The following is an 18525-nucleotide window of genomic DNA, read 5'->3' as shown; positions in this document are numbered from 1 at the left end:
GTCTAACATGTGTGGAGTGTACCGATTGAGTAGCGCCCTCAACGGTCATATACATTATCTGTCTTGTCGCGCGCTGGCGATCGCGAATGATTCGAATCTTTGCAACCGTCCATAAAAGTACTGGATTTTGGAAATTCAATATACACGAGCTCGACATTTGCTCAATTTGCTTAATTGCTAAAAAAAGGGGCGATGTATCTTTGCTTCATGTAAAATCTTTGCCTTCAACAAGACACACAGTTTTTCCTTGTTAATTAATTATTGATATACGTACATCTTTGTTCTGAATAGAGTATCATAATGATAAAACAAGGAGTTGCAACTCAACTTTTGAAAGGGACTCTAATTTATTAATATCAGACAGGGTCGCTGCTTTCAGTAGACAATGAGACACTTCTTTGTTGGTTGAACTGTCATCCATAATTGACTGAAAGGAAACATATGACACATTACAGGCAGCCGCGTTTCTTTTCCCTGAAACAGATAGTTCTTTTCTAAGTGGGATTAATTTCTTTCCCATGGCTTTCTTGAACTCTTTACCTCTCATATTTAAATACCGGGAAATTAAAAGTCTGTACGAAAATAATTTGTTGTCGACTCCCTCTCCATCATCATCACTATGATTTTCTTCAAGATCACTATCATGTTCTTGATGAAGACCACTGTCAATATTGTCATTTAATTCATTTACACTTGGCTGACCACTGGCTAATTCACTGCCTTCTTGGACACAACTTACCCGGCCACACAACTTACCTTGCTCATCCCCACCCCTCTCTCCATTACCTGGAAGAGAAATTACAAAAGGCTCAACAAGTTGAAACCACATGCATTGCAAAGATGGATGATTTAGCATAATACTTCTCACAATTTGTGTCAGTTTTGCTTGGAAAATTTCCAAATATTCCTTACGGTACAGATTCATTGCAACACTCTCTACATTTGCAAAAAAGCCATATAAACTATCATTTATATACATTATGCTGCAACTGACAAACAAAAGATTTCAAAATTTCCCAAACATAAATGAAGTCATTGACATTCTTACTTTTCTGTTTAACAACTCTACTACACTGTGATATGGTCTTGAATACAGCCCAACCTGCCACATATCTCACATTACCTGACAATTCATGATTAGAAATCACAAGGTCAACATCGGGAATTATATTTTGAAGTTCATCTATTTTGTCATCACTGTCACCTCTGATTGGTTTAACAAGATATTGTAAAATAAACATATCAACAACATTGATTATATAAAACATACACACTCTTCTCTTTTCAGTGCTGTACTTAGTTATGTAATGATTTACAACAAAGTTCCATCTTTTGAAGGTGTCTGCATCATTTAAACGTTTTGTTCCCTCATACTTTTGTTTTAGCCATGATGACCTATCAATACGTGTTTCTTTAGAGCGAGTAGTACATATAAGAAAGGAACGTACCTTGCTTAGCACCCACCCCAAGAATGCAATGTACTTGCTCTTGGTATTCTCATCATTATTTACATCACACAAGATATCTTTCACATTTCCATGACAACCATCTTGTGCAAATGTAAGTAAACTTTGATGTGGTATATCCTGTGGAAAAAACAAAATAAAATTCACTCATTTCATCATTGTCTTCAATGTGTGTGTATGTCGCTTGTTCCATCACTAGTTCCAGTACGTATACTAGCACTCGTTATCTGTGATGTTGATTTTGATAACTCTGGTACAGTACATACAGATACATCTTTAATTGCTCTATCAAAGAGAATGACTTCTCCTGGTACAGAGGGAAAACACTTACATACCCTGGTAGCACTCTGAGAGTATCAAAATCTTTGACTCTGGACAACATAACATACAGTTGTCCTGGGGCAAAAATTTCCTTAAGGGATAATTCAACGGCTTTTAGTGTCATCCCCTGACATCTATGGGCTGTGATTGAAAAACCCAACTGAAGTGGAATTTGTTGCCTACAAGCAGTCATTATCCCATTTTCATTATAGTATTGGAAACGGAAAGGTTTAATAACAAAATACTTACCATTTTCAAAATCAACTAAAGGATAATTTTCATTCCCAACAAAACCCCTAACAAAACCAGACAACCCATTAACTAAAGATTCATCCTTAAAAATAAATTCCTTACTAAAACTACAGGAGCATGCAACTTCAACTCTAAAACACTACTGACAGAACAATCACTAAGGACAGATTTATTTAAACCAGTATCATTGGCATTAAATAATTTCTTATCACCTGGAAACTCATCAATCATTTTTTGGTTATGCATTGCTACACTATCTTGTTTAGTGTATATCCGTAGTGGATTTTCAGTCTGGATAGGTCTTTCTAGAGATCGAAGAATATCCATTGATTTCTGACCTAAGTTTCCAATTCGTGCATCCTCTAATAAATCAATTAAATTAACATCCGCTTGTCTGTGAATTTTTCTTAATCTTAAACATAAATCAAACACATCATTCCATAAATTAGATTTGAAAACAAACTCACCTTTCACTGGAGGTAACTGAAAAAAATCGCCACATGCAACAATACGGACACCACCAAAAGGAAACTTATTCTTCTTAAACTCCCTACAATTAAATTCTACTTTCTGAAACAAATCCTTAGATAACATAGAAACTTCATCAATAACTAAAACTTTAATATTAATGGGTCTCTGTCTTACATCAGCTCTCGCAAAGGCTGCCCTTGCTAGGTGAAATGCTGACAGAGAGCCAGAACCTAAACCAAAATAACTATGAATAGTGGTGCCATTAATATGTGAAACTGCTTTTCCAGTTGGTGCAGTTACAGCAACACACTTCCTACCATAAATTGAAACAAAATTGCCAATAACAGAACGGAGCAAAAATGTTTTACCAGTGCCAGCTCTGCCTGTAAAGAAAATATTGTATGATTTGCACAGATTAACAACAGATTGCTGTTCTTTTGTCAAAGGAAACATATTGACTGTAAAACTTACCTTACCTGAAAATATAGAAACAGATTACGCGAAATACAAATCAACACATTAGTCGTTACCAAATAATAACCTATGAAAAAATTATGCCAGTACCACTCTAAAAGGTGTCCATTTCAATATAAAATTCAACTGTTTTAGAAAAAAAGAGTTCCCGCCAGTGAACTCAGCCTAAGCCAAAATATACAAATAACGCAGACGGCAAAATATAGTATCAAAACTTACTTGATGACGTAATATTTTGGCCGACTGCCAAATAATACCATGAATGATGTACCATTGTACGGGATGCATGTCGCTGGTCCACTGCATTCATAGGTCTTCGAACTTATCACCATGTCTACATTAATCAAGAGCGGTGATGTGATATTGTTACAATACATACAAATTCAAGGACATGTTAAACATACAGTGTATTAGCGTGGCGAACGGACGGCGTATTTCTTGGGTATTAATTTTATAGCGATTCTACATCATTGCTGTCGAGTACATTATAAAGGCATCGCAATATTTACAAGCATACATACAGTAAAATGTTCCCCTTTTCATGGGTAGTATCAGAGGATACTATGACATCTCTGAGACACATCATATTTCGTCGTCGAACACATGCCGGAAGTACACAGTCTAGTCACATCTCGTCTTTTCAGAGACTTTACACGTATTCGAGATCGCAAATAATTGCCACAAGAGGGCAGCAGGTGGTATCGAGCTTCGAGCAAAAATTCACTAAGCGTCGATTTTGCATGCACCATGATCATGTTCCATTAAATCATTACAGACAAAATCTATCGGTATACTTTCTTTTCCTTTATTCTTTTTTGGAGTCTTCCATATTTATATAAAATTTTTCTGTGATTATGAAAAAATGTTTCATTTTTTAAAAGACCAGAAAGTGTACAAATACATACCCAAAATAACAAATATGTGTAGACGTGTATAATGAGTTTATTAAAATAAACTACAAATAAAGAAGTAAGTATGTAAATGTGACTCATAGCTAACTTGGGCCTTTATTACCTAAAAAATCATTATCATTTTCGGGTTTCACCAGAATTGTTGCCTCATGCCCCTGATTGGTCCTCGTCATTTCAACATGAGAATATAGTCACTGCATAACAACACTCGTATGTATGTATGTATGTATGTATGTATGTATGTATGTATGTATGTATGTATGTATGTATGTATGTATGTATGTTGTTGGTGACAGGGTTGTGGTTATATGTGGTAGAGTCGTGGTTGTGGGTGATAGGGCTGTAGTTGGTGGTGGTGGGGATGGTAGAGTTGAGACTGTGGGTTGTAGGATTGTGGTTGTTGATGAGAAAGTCGTGATTGTTGGTGGTAATCTGGGTGGTAGGGTTGTGGTTGTCGGTGACATGGTTGTGGTTGTTGGTGACAAGATCATAGCTGTTGATGGTTGTATGGTTGTTGTTGTTGTTGTTGTTGTTGTTGTTGTTGTTGTTGTTGTGGGTGACTGCATTGTAGTTGTGGGTGACTGAGTTGTTGTTTATATATAAAGCGGTAGCCCATTAGAATCAAATTCCTAGGGGATCTATTTGGGAATTTATTTTTCCAGAGCAGAAAATTTATTCGCATAACAAGATTTTTACTTAATGATCGAGGCCCGAATTTTTTTCCCAGAGCAGAATAATTCGCATAACAAGATTTTTACTCAGTGAGCCCCAAATTTTTCTCCCAGAGCAGAAAAAACTATTCGCATAACAAGATTTTTACTTAGTGAGGCCCCATTTTTTCCCACTGAGAGCAGAAAATTTATTCGCATAACAAGACTTTTACTTAGCGGCCCAAATTTTTTTTCCAAGAATAAACTTTTAATTCTTTAAAGGAATCTTTTATTTTTCAAGGATAAACTTAAATACTTTGTATAAAAATCTTACATCCCAAGAACAGACTTTTGAAATTCCAAGTCAAAACTAAATTTGATGGTATGAGTTACGTTTAATTTCAATATGTGCAACTCTGTCTCTGAGGGCGCAATTTAGTTTCAACTGGCTATTTATTCTGTGAAGGTATACAAACTCTCTCTGGACATGACAACATATTTTTTTCACACAGCAAACTTATTTTAATGGCGGCAGAAGTGAAGTTATCCTACAATTCCTTGGACGATATCCACAGGCGCTCGTGAAGTTGCTAGATCAAAGAGAACTACGACAGTCAGGCTGAACAGCGAGCAACGAACCTGATTGATGGACCCTGTCTGTCACACCACCATTCGTAGACTGAGATAATATTATTAGTATAGGAAATGCAGCCGAGCTCTATCCCTACATATACAGCAGTCAGTACCGTAATGGACACTGGCTGGCAAGATAAACACATCGCATGCACGATAAAAATATGTCCCCAATCAAACACAGTCAGTAACTAGTGATCTAGGAAACCCTGCATGGTACAATAATACCATAAATCTACCCGTGGAAAGTTATGTGTCCCTGATCAGGACCGGAGACTGTAGTGATGTATTACAACCTGATATCACCTGTCATCAAAATGTTGTCAAATTGGTGAACGACAGCGACGCCACCTGCTAGGGTCAGTAGTGTGCATATCGCATGTCTGTAGACTTCGAAAAGATAATGAATTTTAGAAATTGTCATGTTAAATTTATCGCAGCAAGGGGTAGTCATAAACTGTTCCTAATTATACCGCCTTCCTGTTTTTAATATGACTACCCCGTGCTGTGGCAGGGTAACGATCTCAAATGCATTATCTTTCCAAAGTCATTTTTCATATGCTTAGGAAAATCCTCATTAGATTGAGGAAAATCGAACATTTTTGTCATTTCCTATCATGGAGAAGATTTTGAATATTGTCGTGTCTCTTGAGGAAATTTTGGTATGTATGTTGTGTAGTTTTCAAGATGAGAATAATAGCCTGACACACTGAAGTTTACGTTAAATTGTAGTTTATTACTTTATTCAAGTTACCTGGAAAAAGAAATCGGTTATAATTGTGATCTGATTATCAAATCTTCAGCGGTCTTGAACCTGGTTAGTATATAAAGCTTAAGGGGTATGGATATATGAATTATTCATGAGACGACACCATTTTGAATATATTAACTTCGAGTCACAGGCCATAATAGCCCTGGTTACAAACCTTTGTAAGTAAGTATCGGGAATGAAATATACACTGAGCTTGAATATACACCGAACTTGAATCAGATTTAGGCTCCTAACTGCAATTTAGATAACCAATCAAGTCACGTCAAATTAGTTAATCTCAAGTTCAAACAATAGCCAAAAATTATACATTTTTCTAAGCCACCTTATGGACTTCGGCGTCCTGATTATAAAGAGTTAATTATGCAAATTAAAAATAGACTAAGTCAAATCTGGGATAGGTAAAAGGATAATCATAACCCCGGACAAGCGAAGCACACACGAACAATAAAGTCACCAACGAGAAATGATAAACAAAGCAATTATTTAGGCAAAACGTGTAAGATGTCAAATTTCAAATTATTTAAATCAATGTTTAAATATCACATGGAAATCTACGACAACAACAATTGAATAAGAATCTTGTATAAACATTTACTTCATGAGTCTGAGGTATGGGTTATAACTATGTAACATTTCAGCAATGCTTCTCAATTAGCAATAACCTTTGTAATGCAATACACAGGCACTGAAATGATTAAAAATGAAGGTATGTAAAATGTGCACGGATACCAGGCAGGAAAAGGAAGCATCAACATCGAATAGCTAACCCCAGATAACCTTTCAATGCAATAAATAGGTACTGAACTGAATGACTAATGTGTAGGTAAGGGAAAATACCCGCAAGATAAAGATGATTCCATCAGTAATATGCAAATTAGTATCAATGCTAAACATGTGTTTTTTGGGTCAAAATTCTTTCATTCCAAAATTTCTGAGCAGATTGGGTTCAAATTTAATTGGGATGGATCTGGGTGTATAGATGAATATTAAGCATATAATGATCTCATCAGTGATATGCAAATTAGGTGTCAAAATGTGAATTTTTGTCAAAAACTTACATCTCAAAAGGTACTTCGTCAATGAGACTGACACTTGGTGAAATATTTCTGGAAGTGTTTTTCGGCAGATTTTCTTCAAGGTTTTTGCCACAACTGGCCTCAGCAACTATGACCCATGCCTTTATCAACCAAATGGCAGTATATTTTGGTCAACTAACATCATCTGGTAGGCAAAGTATGTATGCAAACATACTTAGCAACCATGACCACGCCCATGGCAACAGCCAAATGGTGCTTTATTTGACAATTATAAAAACAAGGATTCTTAAATAATTGAACAAACATTCAAAAAGTGTATGCAAACATGCCCAGGAACAAGACCACGCCCATGACATCAGCCAAGTGATCACATATTGCAAAGATAACAACAGGGATTAATAGACAAGTGACTAAATATTCAAAAAATGTATGTAAATGTGCCTAGCAACAAGACTGGGTGGGGAGGCATTCACCATGTATTCAATGTGTGCACAGTAAACTACGGTATGCCAGTGAAATTATACCAGCATTCCAGACTGCATTGAAATGTAAAGGACATTCATGCACACCATGTCAAAATCAATATGATATAAACAAGGTAGACATATTACACACACACACACACACACACACACACACACACACACACACACACACACATATATATATATATATATATATATATATATATATATATATATATATATATATTTATATATGAAAGGATCAAAGGCTAGGTAATATAAACTAAGTATATCACAAATATACTGGAGTAATAGCCACCGGAAGAAATGAATTATAACAATAGAAGTGGTATCTGCTGAAGTGGCCATATGGATGAGAAATAACTATTTTGGGTTTAATGTTCCTTGACTCTCTTTTATGAGAAACAACATAGAGCAAGTTTGTGTGTCTAACGCACTAATTGTATAATAAATACATGAAATTATTTGTTATTACCTCCCGTAAGGGCAAGGTTTGTTATGCTTTTGTCTGTCTGTCTGTCTGTCTGTCTGTCTGTCTGTCTTTCTGTCTGTCTGTCTGTCTGTCTGTCTGTCTGTCCGTCTGTTGACAGTATTCGCAAAACTACAGCACCGATTCTTCCATATGCTGATCATAAGAACTGATTAGATTTTGGTAACATCGAATGAACATTAATAAGTAATGTGCATACTTTATGATTCCTAGTGATTTGACCATATCATAAGAATGCACACATCAAATTCGACATAATTTGGTACATAACAAAACTCATAATTCGTATATAGTTGAATGTTTGAGAATCATAAAATATACTATATCTGGAATAGGTAAAAGGATAATCATCACCCTGGAAACACAAAACACACACACGAAGAGTACACTCATCAATGAGAAACAATAAGTCAGGGGAATTATTTAGGCAAAACATGCAAGATGTCAAATTTCAAATGATTTAAATCAATGTTTCAATATCACATGGAAATCTATGGCAACACCAATATATTAAGAAACTTACATAAACATTTACTTCATGAGTCTGAGGTATGGGATATAGCTATGTAACATTTCAGCAATGCTTCTCAATTAGCAATAACCTTTGTAATACAATACACAGGCACTGAAATGATTAAACTGGAGGTATGTAACAGATGCATAGATACCGGAAAAGAAAGAGACATCAATATAGAACAGATGGCACTGGATAACCTTTCAATGCTATAAACAGGTACTGAAATGTAGTGTATACATAGGTAAGGGAAAATACGTAAGGTTTTCCAGCCCGTAAGATATTTTATGACCCCTCAAACGTGTAAAGGTCATGAAAGGGATGTGTGTGAAGTATACGACAAACAAGTTCTTAAAATGCAAATAAAAGTATTATTAAATCTAAGTACCAGTGAATTATGATCATAAATTATCATATTTGGTATCTTAATTTAGCCCCCAGTCCTTTATAACTCGATTCATTTTTTTGCAATCACATCAATAGACACGGACTGAACAACTAGACAGGTAAGAGTACACTGTAGTACGTTGTTAACTTTGTAATGTGTGCAACATTGATGGTAAAACTTACCTTAATTTTTCTGAAATATGAGACCGGCAGTTCGGTGATCGGAATTTATTAAATTTGTCAAACATTCGTGTAGTTGTGTACGTGTATGCTATGTTGACGCTCATATGTACAACAGAACTTATTTCGTGCAAGTTCTTAGCATTAGTTCTTTTGAATATAAGCTTACAATTGTTTGCAAATAGGCTTAACTGCATTTTATTTTTGTTTGGCTTCTTTCTTTTTTTTATACAGGTTTCATATGTAATTTTTATCAACGAGATACAAAATGATGATCCGCGTCGCATTTCTCGGGGCACTACTGTCTTGTGCCATGGCACATGCAGGTAAACCTTCTTTTGACATTAACTGGTATATTCCCACACACGGTATATTCAAGATAAGTACTCTTGAGTATCGTCTGTTGAGGCATGGCTCGATAAACATCCACTGTTCGATACTAAAATTTCCTCTAGTCGTAATTAAGCTTGGTATTGCCAATAATATATATAAGCTTATTACAGAGTTCATATTACAACCTTATTGTTTTTGTTTTGATTTGATTAACCACAATGTGCACCTCTAATGTCATTTTGGTATCAACTCAACTAAATGAGTATGGCTATATATTAAATCTGAAAAAATAACCAATCAATACATGTATTTAAACCTACCCGCAACTTACCCGCAATAGCACAAGTACAAGTTACTATTCTTATTTTAATTGCTTTTCCTGTAGACTTCACAATTATATCCGGTGGTTTTAACATGGCTGATGCAGTGGATGCCTGCCAAAATAAAGGACTGTCCCTTGCCAGAATAACCACGGGATGTGAATTTGATTCCATGCTGGCATACATTGATTCTCAGGGACTTTCCGGGAAAGAATTCTGGATTGATGCAAAGACAGGCGATAATGGTTTCCTTGAGGCCAATGATGGGACACTTTTGCCATACAACAACTTTGTATGTGGTCAACCTGATGGAAGTGGTCAATGCGTCCAACTGTGGTATGTATCCTATCACTGCGCATGCTAAAATTTATTCATCTCATCCATCGAAATAAAGGAAACTTTGTGATGAATGTTTTTACTACCATTTCAGTTTCCCGCTGAAATAATTTACAGAAATGTGTTGTTTTACTGACGTTGGAGTCCAAGACTAAAACTAAATCATTGAATTGTTTTGGTTTAGTCTGGTAAAAAAATTATTCAAGGAAACATCACGATTTACTGAAATCTACGAGCATATCGTTGATGATGATATCATGCACGAGTCCAGTTGAACAACAAATGTATCTGCATAGTTACGGTGTAGCTATAGGTCCTGGGTAAGGAATAATACACCGGGGGAGAGTATTTAGTCAGAATGGTTTTTGACAGTGACTGCCATTTTAAAGGCGTCACAAGATTTAGCGCACACAGTACTATTGTCCAGATGGTTCCAGTCTACTAGTGTTTTCACAAAGAATGACTATTTGTATTGAGCAGTTTTACAATTGTCAATTTCAAAGCACTTTGAGTTGTTAGTAACTCTTTGTTCAACAATGTTAGATGAGATACAGTCCGCAAATTTCCTAGCTTTTATAAATCTTTTGGGTCTTACAGGTTTAAGATAAGTTCATGGAATACATACTCTGGTCATTCTATGTCACGACAATATATGCTCGTCTATGACTATGTCACAAAAACACGTGTCTACGTCACTGGTTCTGCTGTGTTCGAAATGAGTCAACATTTTCAAAATTGCCATTACTTTCCCTGATTTTTCTGCGATATTACAGGCGGTGGTATAATTATCTTATTCTCCAATATTTTGCTTCATTCAGCCGGAAACTACTCGTGACCTGTCAAAGGGTTGTCACTACTCGTCTAGCGACTGGTGCTGACATAAACATCTAATTATTTTGGGTATCTGCTATAATTGTCCATGTTCCCTTTACCAATGTGTATGATCTTAATAAGTGTCTCTTTAATAAAATTAGAGTCCAAGCTATGTAAAATGACCCATTGCTGACCCATTTAGCGGGGAAATAAATTGATACCAAGAATTAAGCTATATATTGGAATTAAATATACATGTAACCCTTGTCTCAAACTACTATTAGCACTTGTGCATGCTAACAGTTTTAAGCGCGCAATAACAACCGGTTTTATTGCAGTTTTCATTCCTGTATAGTCTCGGTTACCCAGACTCTCCCCACTGGGGTCTCTTCTACCACCCAGATAAGAAGTATCGTTGGCAGAGTCCCCAGCGGCGAGAATCTGGGTAACCGAGTGTAATTCATATACGGGGTTTTAATATGGGGTTCCTGGATAGAGGTTGTCACCTGACATTAACATTACGTAACATTAAGGTATATAATATTATCTATCATTTTTCCTAGCCCAGATATTTATTGAAGCTTTCTTCAAGCCAAGCAAAATAACATGATTAAGAATAATACAAAGCATTCGTAATATGATATCACAAACAACCTATTACTCGATATACATGGTGAAGATGAGGTTTTGGTGATGAGAAATATAAAATTGTCTTTTTTTTCAAAGGGCCTCAAGAGACTTGCTTATGGATGATACCCCATGTAGTTATGGTAAAAATGCTATTTGTGAAGGTAGGCATTTAAAAAATAATTGTTGTTTGTATGCCAATACACAATAAGCTGTAAACTGATTGCACAGCAAATCTTTTAATTGATAATTAATAGTGTGATAATGCAGTCTTACAGAACACTTGAGTCAACAGTTGTAAAGGCTAATGGCACTACTTTTGGCCTGACAAATTTGAATACAAGGAATTTTGTGTTCCGTTTTACTTCAGGTGAAAATGTCATGATCTTAATTGCAATATACTTATCTGGATTATTTCATATTATGAAATTCATTCAATTTTCTCTTGACGATCTTTGGAACTAAAAATGTGGTTCCAAGTGCAAGGTTATTTTCAAGTAGTAAATCGTTTCTGAGAGAGGGACTTAAAAGTTTTATCAGTTGTTAATAGTTCTATTTAGATCCGTTTGTGAGAGTCATTGCAAATAGTTCTAGAGCTGCAAATAATTAAATTTTACTCCAGCAAGTGAATACACGTCACAGGTTTGTGTATCTCTCAAAGCTAAGAGAAGAAATTCGTAATTTCAGCGTTTAGATATGTAACTACTGTATAGCATACACAAGAATGTAATGTCACCAGTCCCCTTGGGACAATCGCACAATGTCGCACAAGTTTAAGTTTAAGACAAACCCCCTCCCCTTCCCAAAACAAACTTTCACAAGGGCGACATCAACACGTTTATATATGAATTGATGAAAAGCATGATGACAACTCTAGCAATCGCACCACTACGATCGATCTATAATATAAAAAACGTGATTGTAAACACATTAAATTACTAAAAACACAGCATTGTACATCACATTTAGAAGTTAATTTTGATCAACTTACTAACATCTCATTAGTAAATACAGAACCTGTTATCAGTGTGAAGGCGTGACAGATTTCGCAATTTCATTAGACGTGCAAAAATGAAGTTCAGCAATTGCATTGGCACCAGATCCCCTCCACCCCCAAACGAACATGTTAATGAGTGTGACATTGTGCGACTATTCCTTCCCATAATTGAACTACGCGTTTCATGACACCATTGAAAATCATCTATAGGTGTTAGTATTCTTATTTTCACTGTGCGCGTTTTGATAATTTGATAATTAAAAATACGGTTACTACCACCCAAAACCATGGCATGGCATGGCATATTGTGTTCCTATAGTTTACTTATGTCAGATATCCTACATAAATGACACATATTTCAATCTTCTTTCACACAGGATAGAGTCTAGACTTCTACCATTTTGATGTGAATACGGCAACGTCGGTTATTGAAGAAATGATGAATTATCAAAAATTTATTCGAAATGATGAATTATCATGAATAATCAAAAATTCTGTCAGTGCAATAAAAAATTACCCGTTAATCTAATCAGACTATGAGGTTTAATTTATGGTTCTAATTGTTATTCATTTTAAAAAACACAAAAAAAACATAAAACAACAAAAATAACAACAACAACAACAGCAGCAGCAGCAGCAGTTTAGCAGTAGCAACAACGACGACAACAGCGCCATCTAAGGTCATTTGGCTGAACAACTCTGCTTTCGTTTTTGTGCATTTATTGTGAAGGGTTAGTCAACTGTCTTCAATAAAATGAAAGTCATTATACCTAATACAGTGTTGCCTGTTCTTATTCATTCATTTCAATATTGATTCAATACTTTCAACACTTATTCAATAGCTACTTATTTGTGAAATTGTACATGTTATCCATCCATAACTGTCTGAGAATGTGATATGCTGTAAAACACTTATTGCCTGATCACATTCTGTCTATCTACCAGTCGTCACATTGGTCAAAGGGCATGAGGCAACAATTCTGGTGTCTATCAACAATTGAATAACATGAATAAATAATTATGTTTATTATTACTTCATTATCTTTCATCAATAATCAATATTTAATTAAAATACACAGAAAAATACATACAGTAACTTGAAACACGCTGAAATATAAATAGAATACGGCGGACTGGGACGTAACATGCGTAATGCACATGTGTCTAGTCTAACATGTGTGGAGTGTACCGATTGAGTAGCGCCCTCAACGGTCATATAAATTATCCGTGTTGTCGCGCGCTCGCGATCGCGAATGATTCGAATCTTTGCAACCGTCCATAAAAGTACTGGATTTTCGAAATTCAATATACACGAGCTCGATTTGCTCAATTTGCTCAACTGCTAAAAAAGGGGTGATGTATCTTTGCTTCATGTACAATCTTTGCCTTCAACAAGACACACAGTTTTTCCTTGTTAATTAATTATTGATATACGTACATCTTTGTTCTGAAGAGTATCATAATGATAAAACAAGGAGTTGCAACTCAACCTTTGAAAGGGACTGTAATTTATTAATATCAGACAGGGCAGCTGCTTTCAGTAAACAATGAGACACTTCTTTGTTGGTTGAACTGTCATCTATAATTGACTGAAAGGAAACATATGACACATTACAGGCAGCCGCTTTTCTTTTCCCTGAAACAGATAGTTCTTTTCTTAGTGGGATTGATTTCTTTTTATTAAGTAGTTGTCGTATAGCTTTCTTGAACTCTTTATCTCTCATATTTAAATACCGGGAAATTAAAAGTCTGTACGAAAATAATTTGTTGTCGACTCCCTCTCCATCATCATCACTATGGTTTTCTTCAAGATCACTATCATGTTCTTGAAGAAGACCACTGTCAATATTGTCATTTAATTCATTTACACTTGGCTGATCACTGGCTAATTCACTGCCTTCTTGGACACAACTTACCTTGTCACACAACTTACCTTGCTCATCCCCACCCCTCTCTCCATTACCTGGAAGAGAAATTACAAGAGGCTCAACAAGTTGAAACCACATACATTGCAAAGATGGATGATTTAGCATAATACTTCTCACAATTTGTGTCAGTTTTCCTTGGAAAATTTCCAAATATTCCTTACGGTACAGATTCATTGCTACACTCTCAACATTTGCAAAAAAAAACCAAATAAACTATCATTTATGTGCAGTAAACCACCTTCATTCTGACGTTCTATATGAGAGAGTGAATATTGGTATGATGAACTACTTACATTATGCTGCAACTGACAAACAAAAGATTTCAAAATTTCCCAAACATAAATGAAGTCATTGACATTCTTACTCTTCTGTTTAACAACTCTACTAGACTGTGATATGGTCTTGAATACAGCCCAACCTGCCACATATCTCACATTACCTGACAATTCATGATTAGAAATCACAAGGTCAACATCGGGAATTATATTTTGAAGTTCATCTATTTTGTCATCACTGTCACCTCTGATTGGTTTGACAAGATATTGTAAAATAAACATATCAACAATATTGATTATATAAAACATACACACTCTTCTCTTTTCAGTGCTGTACTTAGTTATGTAATGATTTACAACAAAGTTCCATCTTTTGAAGGTGTCTGCATCATTTAAAAGTTTTGTTCTCTCATAATTTTGTTTTAGCCATGGTGACCTATCAATACGTGTTTCTTCAGAGCGAGTAGTACATATAAGAAAGGAGTGTACCTTGCTTAGCACCCACCCCAAGAATGCAATGTACTTGCTCTTGGTATTCTCACCATTATTTACATCACACAAGATATCTTTCACATTTCCATGACAACCATCTTGTGCAAATGTAAGTAAACTTTGATGTGGTATATCCTGTGGAAAAAACAAAATAAAATTCACTCATTTCATCATTGTCTTCAATGTGTGTGTGTATGTCGCTTGTTCCATCACTAGTTCCAGTACCAGTACGTATACTAGCACTCGTTATCTGTGATGTTGATTTTGATAACTCTGGTACAGTACATACAGATACATCTTTAATTGCTCTATCAAAGAGAATGACTTCTTCTGGTACAGAGGGAAAACACTTACCGCATACCCTGGTAGCACTCTGAGAGAATCAAAATCTTTGACTCTGGACAACATAACATACAGTTGTCCTGGGGCAAAAAATTCCTTAAGGGATAATTCAACGGCTTTTAGTGTCATCCCCTGACATCTATGGGCTGTGATTGAAAAACCCAACTTAAGTTATGGGCTGTGATTGAAAAACCCAACTGAAGTTGAATTTGTTGCCTACAAGCAGTCATTATCCCATTTTCATTATAGTATTGGAAAAGGAAAGGTTTAATAACAAAATACCTACTATTTACAAAATCAACTAAAGGATAATTTTCATTCCCAACAAAACCCTTAACAAAACCAGACAACCCATTAACTAAAGATTCATCCTTAAAAAATAAATTCCTTACTAAAACTACAGGAGCATGCAACTTGAACTCCAAAACGCTACTGACAGAACAATCACTATGGACAGATTTATTTAAACCAGTATTATTGGCATTAAATAATTTCTTATCACCTGGAAACTCATTAATCATTTTTTTGTTATGCATTGCTACACTATCTTGTTTAGTGTATATCCGTATTGGATTTTCAGCCTGGATAGGTCTTTGTAGAGATCGAAGAATATCCATTGATTTCTGACTTAAGTTCCCAATTCGTGCATCCTCTAATAAATCAATTAAATTAACATCCGCTTGTCTGTGAATTTTTCTTAATCTTAAACATAAATCAAACACATCATTCCATAAATTAGATTTGAAAACAAACTCACCTTTCACTGGAGGTAACTGAAAAAAAAATCGCCACATGCAACAATACGGACACCACCAAAAGGAAACTTATTCTGCTAAAACTCCCTACAATTAAATTCTACTTTCTGAAACATAGATAACATAGAAACTTCATCAATAACTAAAACTTTTAATATTATTGAGTCTCTGTCTTACATCAGCTCTCGCAAAGGCTGCCCTTGCTAGGTGAAATGCTGACAGAGAGCCAGAACCTAAATCAAAATAACTATGAATAGTGGTGCCATTAATATGTGAAACTGCTTTTCCAGTTGGTGCAGTTACAGCAACTTCCTACCATAAATTGAAACAAAATTGCCAATAACAAAACGGAGTAAAAATGTTTTACCAGTGCCAGCTCTGCCTGTAAAGAAAATATTGTATGATTTGCACAGATTAACAACAGATTGCTGTTCTTTTGTCAAAGGAAACATATTGACTGTAAAACTTACATTTCCTAAAAATATAGATTATGCGAAATACAATCTACACGTTAGTCGTTACCAAATAATAACCTATGAAAAAATTCTGCCAGTACCACTCTAAAAGATGTCCAGTTCAATATAAAATTCAACTATTTTAGAAAAAAAAGAGTTCCCGCCAGTGAACTCAACCTAAGCCAAAATATACAAATAACGCAGACGGCAAAAATATAGTATCAAAACTTACTTGATGACGTAATATTTTGGCCGACTGCCAAATAATACCATGAATGATGTACCATTGTACGGGATGCATGTCGCTGGTCCACAGCATTCATAGGTCTTCGAACTTATCACCATGTCTACATTAATCAAGAGCGGTGATGTGATATTGTTACAATACATACAAATTCAAGGACATGTTAAACATACAGTGTATTAGCGTGGCGAACGGACGGCGTATTTCTTGGTTATTAATTTTATAGCGATTCTACATCATTGCTGTGGAGTACATTATAAAGGCATCGCAATATTTACAAGCATACATACAGTAAAATGTGCATAATAAAAAATATATAGAGAGAGCACTCTTACCACTTACGCTAGTTTATGACAACGTTCCCCCCTTCTCATGGATAGTATCAGAGGATACTATGACATCTCTGAGACACATCACATTTCGTCGTCGAACACATGCTGGAAGTACACAGTCTAGTCACATCTCGTCTTTTCAGAGACTTTACACGCATGCGAAAATTCATGGGTCACATGTTCGATCTGAAGCGTCCTGATTGGTTTATTCAATGCCGTGTCCTACCCCTCTATCTGTATTACAAGTTTAAGCAAGAGCTCCAGCACGGCAAGCAGCGCGTCACGCATCGACGTGTCAGCTGTCGCGAGCGAACTAAGCATCGATTTTGCATGCACCATGATCATGTTCCATTAAATCATTACAGACAAAATCTATCGGTATACTTTCTTTTCCTTTATTCTTTTTTGGAGTCTTCCATATTTATATAAACTTTTTCTGTGATTATGAAAAAATGTTTCATTTTTTAAAAGACCAGAAAGTGTACAAATACATACCCAAAATAACAAATATGTGTAGACGTGTATAATGAGTTTATTAAAATAAACTACAAATAAAGAAGTAAGTATGTAAATGTGACTCATAGCTAACTTGGGCCTTTATTACCTAAACAATCATTATCATTTTCGGGTTTCACCAGAATTGTTGCCTCATGCCCCTGATTGGTCCTCGTCATTTCAACATGAGAATATAGTCACTGCATAACAACACTCGTATGTATGTATGTATGTATGTATGTATGTATGTATGTATGTATGTATGTATGTATGTATGTATGTTGTTGGTGACAGGGTTGTGGTTATATGTGGTAGAGTCGTGGTTGTGGGTGATAGGGCTGTAGTTGGTGGTGGTGGGGATGGTAGAGTTGCGACTGTGGGTTGTAGGATTGTGGTTGTTGATGAGAAAGTCGTGATTGTTGGTGGTAATCTGGGTGGTAGGGTTGTGGTTGTCGGTGACATGGTTGTGGTTGTTGGTGACAAGATCATAGCTGTTGATGGTTGTATGGTTGTTGTTGTTGTTGTTGTTGTTGTTGTTGTTGTTGTTGTTGTTGTTGTTGTGGGTGACTGCATTGTAGTTGTGGGTGACTGAGTTGTTGTTTATATATAAAGCGGTAGCCCATTAGAATCAAATTCCTAGGGGATCTATTTGGGAATTTATTTTTCCAGAGCAGAAAATTTATTCGCATAACAAGATTTTTACTTAATGATCGAGGCCCGAATTTTTTTCCCAGAGCA

The 18525-nt window shown here is 35.6% G+C and overlaps 1 protein-coding gene across 1 annotated transcript; it reads left to right on the top strand.

Moving 5' to 3' along the window:
- The first annotated feature begins 8960 nt into the window (after nucleotides 1-8960).
- Nucleotides 8961-12851, top strand: LOC144439862 (C-type lectin domain family 18 member A-like). Its single transcript, XM_078129097.1, has 5 exons — nucleotides 8961-8982; nucleotides 9278-9369; nucleotides 9762-10032; nucleotides 11572-11636; nucleotides 12847-12851. The coding sequence occupies exons 2-5, from the start codon at nucleotides 9312-9314 to the stop codon at nucleotides 12849-12851; spliced, it is 399 nt and encodes a 132-aa protein (XP_077985223.1). The 5' UTR covers nucleotides 8961-8982; nucleotides 9278-9311.
- Nucleotides 12852-18525: the final 5674 nt, after the last annotated feature.

The sequence above is a fragment of the Glandiceps talaboti genome, chromosome 9 (assembly GCF_964340395.1).
Source record: "Glandiceps talaboti chromosome 9, keGlaTala1.1, whole genome shotgun sequence".
In the NCBI taxonomy this organism is placed as follows: domain Eukaryota; kingdom Metazoa; phylum Hemichordata; class Enteropneusta; family Spengelidae; genus Glandiceps; species Glandiceps talaboti.
Note: the sequence above shows the minus strand (reverse complement) of the source record. Positions and strands in the feature narration are given on the sequence as shown.